The sequence below is a fragment of the Pseudonaja textilis genome, chromosome 5 (genome assembly GCF_049901715.1).
Source record: "Pseudonaja textilis isolate UNSWEBS1 chromosome 5, rPseTex1.2, whole genome shotgun sequence".
Taxonomy (NCBI): domain Eukaryota; kingdom Metazoa; phylum Chordata; class Lepidosauria; order Squamata; family Elapidae; genus Pseudonaja; species Pseudonaja textilis.
The window spans coordinates 52,656,234-52,668,808 of NC_141994.1; the positions used below are offsets into that span (position 1 = coordinate 52,656,234).

Below are 12,575 nucleotides of genomic sequence, written 5' to 3' on the forward strand. Positions count from 1 at the left end.
CTACTCAAAATTTCCGCTACCAGTTCTCCAAAACTGGTCAGAACCTGCTGAAAACCACCTCTGATCACAGTATTGTGCTTTACATGGGACTAAGACAGTGGTGGGATTCAATTTTTTTGTACTACCGGTTCTGTGGGCGTGGCTTGGTGGGCGTGGCAGGGGAAGGATACTGTAAAATCTCCAGTCAGAGGTAGTATTTGCTGGTTCTCTGAATTACTCAAAATTTCCGCTACCGGTTCTCCAGAACTGGTCAGAACCTGCTGAATACCACCTCTAGACTAAGACTTGAAGACCATTCAAATGCTGTAGCTGGTCCAGAATGTAGTAATATAGCATGTTTTGGGCATGCCTTGGTATGTTTATGTGACAACACTATTCTGAGAGCAGCACTGGTTAATCTGAGTGCAATTTAGAGTGGGTTATAACCTATAAAGCCCTTCCTGGCATAAGGTCTGGTCTTTTGAGGAACAGTGCTGTCTCCCATGGTTTTTGCCCATTCGGTAAGATTGGATAGATTCAGTGTCACAAAGGTGCTTTTTCAAGAGGCAACTGGACTTTCTGTTTTTTTCTTCGAAGACGTTTTGCTTCTTGGATGAGAAGTGAAATGTCATCAAAGGAAAAAAAACAACGAAAGTCCAGCTGGTGCTTTTTGTGTGTGTGTGTGCTTTTTTGCACCTTTGGGGCAACCATGACCTGGATGACTGAGAATCTCCATAAACAATGTAAGCCATACAGAGTTGCCTACAGTTGGATAGAATCTAAATTTTGTTAATAACTCAATCAGCAAATCCCATCCCTGATCTGCCTCCAGTTTTATTCAAAGGATTTGCTATGGTCTTAAAAATAAAGATAAATTTTGCAGCCCTATGCCTGCTAATTCACTGATGCTACTCAGTGATGGGATTCAATTTTTTTTACTACCAGTTCTGTGGGTGTGGTTTGGTGGGCATGGCAGGGGAAGGATATTGTAAAATTTCCATTCCTTCCCCACTCCTAGGGGAAGGTTACTGCAAAATCCCATTCCCTCCCCACCCCACTAACCAGCTTTCCAGCTCCATTCTCTTGTGCAGGGCAACCGAAGAAGACCTAGCCAATCAGCTGGGATTTGAGAGGCAGAGAATAGATGGGGGCGAGGCCAGTCAGAGATGATATTTGGCGGTTCTCCAAACTATTCAAAACTTCTGCTACTGGTTCTCCAGACTGGTCAGAATCTGCTGAATACCACCTCTGATGCTACTGATGATTGGATAGTCTTAAAGAATTCTATTTCTCATTCTGTATAAATTTGGGGTGTAATGAAAACTTCTTCCTCCCTTCCCCCTCACAATTTTAGGTCAACATTATCCTTTCAAAGATCTATAAACAAACAGTTCTTCTTAACCTTACCAACCTGTGGTGGTTGCTAAGCCAGCATACTCTGGGGATTGACTGGTTATAGGAGAGGGAACGGATGGAACATCCACTGAGGTGGCAGATTTCGCTGGAGAGAAAGCAACAGGGGAGGGACTCGATGGGACAGGTTCTGCCACTATGGTATCTTCTCGTACTTCAACTGCAGCCAGGAGAAAAAGGAACAGAAAATATAAACATGAGAATTATATCCCAGGATTCTTTTTTCTGTGTTCATTATTTCTTTTTCTGGGTTGCACCTCTTCAATAAAATTGTAAACCAAGGGTCTTCAAACTTGGCAAGTTTAAGACTTGTCGACTTCAACTCCCAGAATTCCTGAGCTAACATGACTGGAGGAGGAATTCTGGGAGGAATTCTGAGATAACATGACTGGAGGAGGAATTCTGGGAGGAATTCTGAGATAACATGACTGGAGGAGGAATTCAAGTCTTCAAGCTGTCAAGTTTGAAGACCCCTGATGTAAATAAATATTGCAAGCTCTTAAAGCAGACTTTACTTTATCTCAAAGCACTTTAGTACAAACATCTGTCATGCCTTGAGAGAAGCTTTTCTGGTGGGCCAGTCACGCTCTCTCATTCAGCCCAACCCGCCTCACAGGACTGTTGTTGTGGGGCGGGGAAGGAAGAGGAAGGAGTATTAGGTATATTTGCTGTCGTGAGTTATTTGTAAAAATATTAAAGGTAGGACATGAATATAAATAAATAAAAATTGCTAATGAATGAATATTAATTACTGATGATGTTTAGTAACCCATGTAAATAATATAAATAAACCTAAATCAAATAAATTAAATTAGCGCTTAGAAAAAAGTAAATAACACAGTGGAACCAGTCCATGTACATTGAGAACATCTAGAACGAGAAGTCTAGGTTCAGACGGTTGAAGTTAACTGGCCAAACTATCTGGATATAACAGGAATTTAAATATAACACAATTGCAACACATCAAATTGGAGAAAACTGGTGGGAATAGTGATGTTCTGGGAATGCTACTGCATAATAGCAGCTACTTTGGAGAGTAATTCGGAAGCAACTGCGATTTTAATGTGCCTTTCTGATCTTCAGGAAAGGACTTGTTGCTATTATGCTAAAGTGGGAGACAGAATTTTGTGTAAAGCAGTCTTTTAAAAAGTTTGGGGGCCACTGAGGATAAGTCTTCCCCTTCTGTATGATGCATCAGCATATCAGTCTTTAAGGCCTTTCACAAAAGGGAAAAATGCAAATATAAAAAATTATTGAAAATCAGGTGTGGCAATAAAAGAATTAAAGATGATGTGGGGGGGATCTTTGTGGTGCCCCCTCTCCCTCGGTGCCCGAAACACATGCTTATTTTGCTGAATGGTTAATCCAGGCCTGAAAGAAAGCTGCAGATGTAAAATGGGAGTCCTTCCTGCTCTTTAGAGATCACATAGGGAAGGTGCCACTCTCTTCTCCTCGGGAATCTGAGCTTTCTATGAAATAAGTGTAATAGTTTCTAAGGCTTCAAGCCTGCAAACGCAAGTGTTTCCTTTGCCCTGATTTAGACAAGATACATGCTAAAGGGAAAGCTCATACAGTATAGCTTTTTGATTTATAAAACTTTCATCTAGCCCATAATGTCCACTGGTGCTTCTAACACACGTCTCCGGTCTCTAACAAAGATGTAGTAGGTTTTTTTTTTTTTTAATCTGCAAAGCATCTTCGTAACCATTGAGCATTAGCCCACAACTCAGGGTACAGAAATCCAAATAACGGGGAATCGTATAAAAATATAATCAAAGTCAGTCAAATTTCATTATGACTTATTATAATGTGTGAGCACGGTCAGGCCTAATTTTTGTCATTTGTACCACACACAAAAGCAGTTGTTCCATTGCCACATTTTTTTCTACTACTATTCTAATAATAACAAACACAGATAAACATAGAACCATTTGGGGTGAATTGATGTAACTTCAAGATCTTGATGTAACCTTACCTATTCCACTGCCACCTTTCATCGCCCTCATCAGCTCATTGGCTCTCTCCTGGCAGTGGAGTGATTCTAGCAAGTACAACACATAGTCATCAAACATCAGGTGAATAAGGTGAAAAGATCCTGGTGACAAAATAATGTGAGGAAAAAAGTGAATGCCATTTGCATGAATCTCACTGGTGTCTACAGTTCTGCTATTACTCACTTAATTGTGAGCCCTGGGGGAAAGAAAGAAACTATGGTACCCAAAGGGGGGGTACAGTGGGATGATCAGCTCTGGTTGCAGGCAATATGTGAGGTGCTATAAAGATGCAAAGAGGCTGTCCAGGGGTGTGGAGTTGCACAGCTTTTGCCCGCCTGCCAATCGTTTGATAGACAAAAATGCTGTGCCTTTAAGTCAGTTTTGACTCCTGGCGGCTGTTCTTTGCGGTTCTCTGCAAGGTTGGCTTAGCCTTCCACCCTTCCAAGGCAGGTAAATTGAGGACCCAAATTGTTGGGGGGCAATATGCTGACTCTGTAAACCACTTAGAGAGGACTGTAAAGCACTGTAAAGCAGTATATAAGTCTAAGTGCTATTGCTATTTCTGAGCAGCCTTTTTTGAAAGTGGCTTGCTAGCTCAATATTCCTAGGGCTAAAAGAGCTGACAACATCTATCTGGTTAAGGTAATACTTGAACTAAAAGTTGTTTGATTCCTTGCCTCATGCTTTAATCAATACAGCAAACTAGCAGTCAGCAATAGAAGGAAATGTTGTAAAAAAGAGCCATTGCAGTTGTCAAACACACTGGGTACACCACTGAATTAACTGCAAATCTAGTGCAATCAAGAAACTTGCTTTATAATCAATATGATAAGGAAAGTCTGCTTTGTGTAATCTCAGTTTGGTGCTTTCCAGTACTGCTGGCTCAGCTCTATCACTGAGCAGTGTGAAAGAGATCTCTTAACTGTTCTTCCCCAGCTTCTCATCAATTGCCTTCTAGTGGATGAAACACATTTATTTATTACATTTTCACACTGCTGAATCTGACAACTGAGTGCTCAGTTTAGAATAATGGTGCCTTTAAAATGCAAAATACAAAACAGACAAATTAATAGCAACCTAACAGGAAGAAAATGAATGCATGTGTCCTCAAACTGGTAAATTGGCAGAATCATCTGGCAAGCTGGCCAGCTTCTAAATTTTATTTATTTTTTGTTAGATGACTATCCTACAATCCATCCAAGACTTCAGGGTGATGAAGGCAGCAGTTCTGTTTTTCCCTACAAGAATGACTTTGGAGGGAGGGACTGGCCCAAAGTTACTCAGGGAGTTTCTACAGCTGATGCATCTTCATGGTGTTCGTACAACACTTAGCTCTGACATCACACAAGCACTCTCAGCAATATGGCATACTGTCTCTACATGCAGTATGGAGGATGGATGACATTTGGTTTTTAACTCAGATATACTGGATTTGGCTTTTCTAATCAGCAGTTGAAATTTATCAGATATGCAAGGCACCAGATTATAGAAGATTGCATCAGAGGAAATAGAACACCTTTCCCTAGGGGACCAGAAAATTGCCATGTCCAGAATAACCTTTCTAAAAATTATCAATTTCAGGCAGAGTTAATGACTGTATTTTTTCAATCTGATTTGATAATTTGATAATCTAGACCTTTTGACCTTTTGTTTTATCAGCTCCCAAAGATTTAAAACAAATGCAAAAAATAGCCAATCTAACTTAAACTCGGTGAAAACCTGGACCTGCTTGAGGACAATATTGTAGCATGATTGCCTTTCAGGGAAGCCTACCCGGATTTTTCTTTTGTTTCTCTCTAACTTCCCCTTACACATTAATAGTTAACTATCTTATCAAATAACTAGAATAGAATAGAATAGAATAGAATTCTTTATTGGCCAAGTGTGGTTGGACACACAAGGAATTTGTCTTGGTATGTGTGTATGTATGTATGTATGTATGTATGTAGAAATTCAATGTTAAGATGCAAAAATAGCCATATCAACTTATGTTAAAATAATATGAAAAGACATTAAATTATTGTTTACACTGTGATATTTTATACATGCTTATTATTTAATAATATTCAATTTGTTTATTTTACATTAATTGGGGCTACCTGAGATTCTCCGTTGCCTACATTAGGGTTATTGATTTTTTAAAATGTGAAAAAGTATATTGTTCTGATACTGTTTTCCGCCTCCCTCTATGCCGACATTAAAAAATGGATGGCTTCACATGTTGTCCTATGGAATTAAAAGATCCTTGACAAATGTCTGTCTAGCCTCTAACTGAAAATGTCCAGTGAAGAGGAGGTTCTCTGGATAAGAAATTCTACCATCAAACTCCTCTCATTGTTAATTTCAACTATTATCTTTTTATAGTATGCCAATAATGGTGATGATAGCTTTTGAGTTTTTGAGAAGAAAAATGTTCTTTTTTTTTCTACAACCCTAACCCTGTATCCAAATTATCACTTTCTATTGTGATAGAAAGTGATGAGTTGGATTAAGAATTAGGATTCTGTGGGTGTGTGGGGGAAACGGGAACATTTTCCTTCTCAAAAAATATCGCCATTATTACAGCCTTCAACTCTACTGGAGCTCATTTGTTCCTTGAAAACAGCCACTCCCCAACCTTGTACATTATGGAAAGATATGAATCTTCTTCACTTTTTTACTATGGTGCAAAATAGGGATTTTTTCTTGAAATCTCAGAAGAAGAAGAAAGTACCAAAGCTAGGGGCACTATGCAAAGTCATATCCCGAATTACTCTTGTGCCAAAACAGGACCACATCAAGAGGAACTGCGGGGCCACTTTCTTCAGGTAACCTGGTCTTTTTGCAGCTACCTGTCAATAAAAAGAAACAAGTGATCCTAAAGGTGCTTACAAGGTATCATCCGAAATGTATGTCAATATTTTGCATATGCTACATTCTTGTTGGAGAGATGCAGGCTGCAGTATGTTGGCTTGCAAGGTAGTCTCTAGATGAGAGATCTTTGTTAACCAAAAACAGCATGAGCCTATTTAGCTAAAATTGCAAATGTTGGCCAAAATGTGTCAAATCTGATTGGTACTGGCCTTAATATTAGTAGAGAATGTTCCATTTGGCACAACAGTATAAGGCTGATAATCTAGTCTATATTTTCTTTGTCATATGAAAGTCTTAGTTGATAAAACATGATAAGCAGCAGAGGTCACTATATACAGGCCAATCTGAAGATGATGACGATAGTATATGGAAGAGTGTGAGAAAAGAAAATGAATTAAGACTTGAAAAGAGAGAAGGAAATACCGTTATGTTTTGTGAAACTAAGAAAAAGGGGAAAGTGTCATAGAGGTGATTGAAAGTGACTTAATCTTAGGGAATACAAAGTATTTCTGAAAATTTCAGTGCCAAACGGTCTCAAATAGCATCTTCAGAAAGGGAATACTTCCCATTTATAGCTTTGCAAAAGCAATGAAAAGAGTCAAATTAACTTTTTATTGTCAAGTTTCAATTTTATTGTCACCATTCAAATCAAACATTTTTTTTTTTGTTTTCTATTTTGGGATTGCCCTGATACATTTTTACAGTGAAAGCAGTACTCCAGCAATCCCAAGTGGTGTCAGATAATTCAGACAAAACCGTTGAACCCAGATAAGCTCCAGGTAAGTAAGTATATCTAGTCAAGGTAGACCACGTTAGAGCTTCCAAATCATTGCTGACTCAATATGCTTTTTCTCTGTTCCCATTACAGTCTCAAGCAATTCATCACTTACAACTTAAATCTGTGTTGCAAAAAGTTTACTGTAATTACTGTGACCCACAGCAAGTAGATCTGGTAGAACAAGACTTGAAATCCAAACCACCAAGCACTGCAAGCAAACAAACGATTTGCTTATATATATATATATTTGCTCAATGTTATGATTTGCTAAAGAAGTTGCTGAAATTGGTTGAATAAATAATAGATATGCCATTCTTTCCAACCCATAACATTTTAAAAAAATATTATTTTCTGATAAAGTTCTTATTATAAAAAAAATTAATATGTTAGAGCAGGGGTTAAGGCAAGGAAATATGATTTTACACTTGTTTCATTATTCCAGAACAGTTACAGTTCTCATATCAAAGATATATGGATATGAAAACAGTCTAAGTCATGTAGGGCTTCAGAAAGAAACATAACATATGCCAATATTGATATTTCAAATAAAAAAGAGTTTACTACAAACTCCTGTTCCTACTACCATCTGACTGAGCTACTGTTCCTTTCCAGTTCTGGCCAGAGATAGCTGTAGTTCATTTGTAGAAACCATAATTTTCATGTAAAATGTCTCCATCATCTTCTGACTGAGAAAGTTCTCTGTTTGAAAGTCTAAGCAGCTGCTGCTTGTCAAAATGGACAGCAATGAGGTGATTGGACCAGTGATCTTGCTCGATATGTTAAGCTTCCTATACACTTGCACTACGCACTTTGGCCAATGGGGTATTGACATCACCAATTCATTGTGTCCTGAGCTGAAGGTGGGGAAATCCTCAAGTTTGGAAATTGCTTCAAGAAGTTGCCTTCAGTTCCAGTTCTTACATAAAAATTAACTAGTACTGGATTTAGAGCTCCACATGTGGAGGTTTTATGAGATCTTATACACCATGTGTTTAGCTTCTTTCATCCTTTGCTTGTTCTACTGACCTTCACAACACATCTATCCACCATGGAATCCAGCCATTCGATGTATGATTCAATGGGTGACTGCTCTTCCAAAAGGTGATCAAATTCCTGATATACTGGCAAAATAAAACCCCAGAAATCTATATCATTAATTGTGTTGTCTCTTAGATGACAAATGAAAGCAAATGAAAAGTTATACAAATTGCTTAGCTAAATTAAACAACAGAAAATTAATGTTATATTTAAGAAGAGAAAAGCTAAATCGTTTCTCATGACTATTCCTATTTATTTATTTAAAATATTTATACAGTTGCCCAGCCTATAACCATCTCTGGTTATATAAAGTCCTTCTTAGTCACGTTCCCTATAATCAATAGTTTCACATGATTTTTTGCTACATTTCCCAGTATTGTTTATATGTGAGGAAAAGTCAGACTCTATTCTGAGAGTTATTCTTGCACAGCTAAATCAAGACTCTGACCCTTTAGACAGAAAAGATCATGCATGGAAATTCATTTAGAAATGCATCAAGAGGCTATTTAAATAAGGAAAATAAGCACTAAGTATGATTTATTGTATTTTTACTTTTATAAATGTTTTGTTTTTTTGCAACTATCCAAATTATTTTATCATACACATAAATGATATCCTTTTCAAAACATGGCATTATTAAATTGTAACCCTAAACATTCTTTCCATAAACAAATGTAGATATTTTGAACTATGCAATAATGAAATTCTAGTGAAGGCTGGACAAAAGTTGAATGACTTGTAGATAAACATGACTGGTGTGTTTCGTAACTACTACACAGCCTTACAAACACACTAAAAATCCTGGGAACATAAGAATCTGGTTGGATCAGGTCAAAGGTTTATATAGACTGTAATTCTATATAGACTGTAATGGCCAATGAGATACATGCTGAAAGCTCATAATTAGAACATCATGTTGAGATCTCCCTTCCACAATTGCTTCCTGGTAATTGTACTTGCTACTGAAATATTTTAGACATTGGTCATTCATTGACCAGGTTATTTGCAGGACTACCTCTCCCTAAGGACACCTAACCTGTTTTATCATATTGGATAAGTGGATACATTTCTAGTCTCCTCCTTTAAATGTTGCTATCTTTTAGGACCTAGGAATGTTGCCTTCTCCATAGCACTCTCTACAGTTTGGAAGACCCTTCCTTCTGAGGCTTGGCAGGCTCCCACCCTTTTAACCTTCCAAAAACCACTTATGATTTAACTTCTCCCCTATGCACTAGGATTGAGTGAGATTATGAGATATAGTTGAAAGAGCCATGGTGGCACAGTGGTTAGAATGCAGTATTGGAGGCTGCACTGCCAGGAGTTCAATTCTGACAGGCTCAGGTTGACTTAGACTTCCATCCTTCCAGTGTTCTTATTTAATGAGCTATGGTGGTGCAGTGGTTAAAATGCAGTACTGCAGGCTATGTCTGCTGATTGCCAGCAGTTTGGCTCAAGCTTGAGGCAGTTGTCCATCATTCCAAGGTTGGTAAATTGAGGACCCAGATTGTTAGGTGAAATATGCTGACTCTGTAAACCACTTAAAGAGGGCTACAAAGCACTGGGAAGTCGTATATAAGTCTAAATGCTATTGCTATTTATATAAAAAAATTTCTAAGATTTCTGAAAATTCTTTACTGTATTGCATATCAGTGAAATATTCACTTGCTGCAACCATAGTCCTATACTAAATCCTTACTAGTTAAAAATTTATTAGATGTTTCTTCACTGTGAAAACTGAGCTGAAATGGTATCTAACAAGTTTCCTTCCTTGAAACAGAAGCATCCTGAACCATTCAGGAAAATATCCAGCCTTGCTATCAAGTGCCGGCTTCTTCATAGAGATTATTACCCATATAAGGAACCTCAAGTCCAAGTCTCTGACTACTTGGAAAGTATCTAATCTGCACAGCTTTTAATTGGGCATGCATTCAAATATACTGTTCCATGAAAGAATGTTTGAAAGATGAAATCATTTCTTAAAGTGTAGCTAGAGTGTAGTCACGAAAAAAATGTTTGCTTAAAAGGAATTGTTCAAAGTGGTAATTGGAGGAAACAAGTTTTGGGATATAAGTAAGAAAGGGAAAGGGATGCGGTGGCTCAGTGGTTAAGATGCTGATCTTGTTGATCAGAAAGGTTGGCAGTTCGGCAGTTCAAGTCCCTAGTGCCATGTAATGGAGTGAGCTCCCATTACTTGTCCCAGCTTCTGCCAACCTAGCAGTTTGAAAGCATGTAAAAATGCAAGTAGAAAAATAGGGACCACTTTGGTGGGAAGGTAATAGCGTTTTGTGTGCCTTTGCCATTTAGTCATGCTGGCCACATGACCACAGAGATGTCTTTGGACAACACTGGCTCTTCGGCTTAGAAACGGAAATGAGCACCGCCCCCTAGAGCTGAAAACGACTAGCACATATGTGTGAGGGGAAGCTTTACCTTAAATAAGAAATGCTAAAGTGCATGTGAGCCATTCTCCTGTTGTATTAAGGAAATATGAATCTAGGTACCATTAAGTTTTACAACAGCATCTAAAGAGGCAGAAATGCCACAGGGATTAACAATTAAATATTGTAGAATTTGCTTTTAGTAAATATACCCAAATTGCATAGTAAAAGCCTACTCGACTTCGCATTGTGCTAGATAAGTTGCTGGAGAGCAAAGAGAAATTTAACAGAAAGCAGAGAAAATGTTATGCAACCAATATTTCTCCCAGGTCATGTGTGCTATCATCAGTGGTGCAGTGGCCTAGAGGTGGAGCTCTCGCCTCACAATCAGGAGTCTGTGAGTTTGATCCTAGGTAGAGGCAGATATTTCTCTCTCTGGGATCTATGAGAATGTATCTGCTGAACAAAACTCAGCGTTGGCGACAGGAAGGGCATCTGGCCAGTAAACACTCAGCAAACCCTCAGCTCCATTCAGTTGCCCAGACTCCACCCGCAAGGGATTGTGGGGTCATTAAAAGGAGATGATGATGATCTGTGCTATCATCACATTCAGAGGAAGGGGTGCAGGGGTGGGATTCTACCAGTTCGCACCTATTTGCTAGAACCGGTTGTTAACATTCTAAGCAGTTCAGAAAACCGGTTGTTAGAAGAAATTACTGGCCTAATCCTGTAAGGAAGGCAGGAAGGAAACATTCTGGTGTTGCTTACAGAAACTGCCTCTCCGTTAACCCTTATTACATTCTTGGCAGGACTAGACTTCCTGTCTCAGGAACATATCTGGAGGTTTTTTTCCCTCCTTTGCTGGTACTTTGCTTGTGTGGAGTGACCATTCAAAGTTACAATGGCATTGAAAAAAGTGACTTATGACCCTTTTTTCACACTTACGACTGTTGCAGCATCCCCACAGTCATGAGAGGCAAGGCGAAGAGATGCGTCCCTCGATGTGAGTGATATTGAGTTGGCCACGCCCAGCCAATAACATGACCACCAAGCCACACCCACCAACTTAGCCACGCCCACAGAACCGGTGTTAGGGGGTGGGATCAGATTCTTTTATCATCTGAGCTGATTTTGGAAAGAATAATACTGGTACATTCTGTTTTGTTAACATTTGAAGCTAATTTCTCTTAGTTGAAGCTCCTATAGTCTTACGTTGCATTATAAGTTTCCTGTGCTCCTCTTGTGAATCTTCCATGGTGTACAGTGTTTGTTTAGTGATACTATTAAGATCCACATTTCTCCAGTCTTCCAGCATTTGGAATGTAATATCTGCACTGTGGATCACAGTTCTTGATGCCTATAATCCAATTCAAACAACTCATTAGCTTAGAGTTTATTACCTTAGATAATATCCCATTATCCCTTTATACACTTTTATGGCAAGGTTCTGCTAAGGTGATTTTCTCCTTGGATTCTGGAGAAGTCATGGAGTGCAATAGATAATTTGAATATACCTTTTCCCAATACAAATTAGAGGTCTCAGGGGGATGTTCTAAATTTAAGATAATGCTGTACTTCTACTTTTTTTAATTTGGGGGAAAAGGCATTTTCTTCACTTGGAGAATAACCAGTTTCTTCACTGTGTCCCTTAAATTCAGATTATTTGTATCTTCACCTTGACTTTTGACATGATCACAATGATTTAAATAGTACATTCATTCACAACTTCAAGATAATTGAAACAATATCTGAAATCCTCACACATCTATAGTAAATACAGTACTTGAAAATATATTCAATATTGGAACTAGGCTCTATCTCAGAGCAGGTCAAATACTAATAAAACTGAATGAACGTCTTTCAAAATTTTGACCAGTAACTGGTTGCATGTACCTAGAAAGGAAGGTGGGAGTGGAACATTAGAGAGTGTTTATAGCTTAAGTCTGAGATAGGATCTTCATGCATGACAATGGACTGACTACTCAGTAGAGCTGCCTACATATTCATTTAATCCATGCAAATACTACTTGTTACTTTAAGATTATAAGGAAGGCAGATCTATGACAATTCGCCATGACCTACTCGCCATGGCCGACTTGCCCCAGCCAACTTGCTGCGGCCAATTCGCCTCAGAACAAGACT

At 38.5% G+C, this 12,575-nt stretch overlaps 1 protein-coding gene across 1 annotated transcript in view; it reads right to left on the bottom strand.

Annotated features, from left to right (window-relative positions):
* Positions 1-1,382: 1,382 nt before the first annotated feature.
* RFX4 (regulatory factor X4) overlaps positions 1,383-12,575 on the bottom strand; it is a 35,560-nt gene continuing 24,367 nt past the window's right edge. Inside the window, exons 11-15 of the mRNA XM_087935607.1 lie at positions 11,646-11,790; positions 8,044-8,138; positions 6,100-6,217; positions 3,368-3,487; positions 1,383-1,552 (exon numbers count right to left, since the gene is read on the bottom strand). Of these exons, the coding sequence (XP_087791733.1) occupies positions 1,383-1,552; positions 3,368-3,487; positions 6,100-6,217; positions 8,044-8,138; positions 11,646-11,790 (648 nt within the window). The remainder of the gene's footprint in view (positions 1,553-3,367; positions 3,488-6,099; positions 6,218-8,043; positions 8,139-11,645; positions 11,791-12,575) is intronic.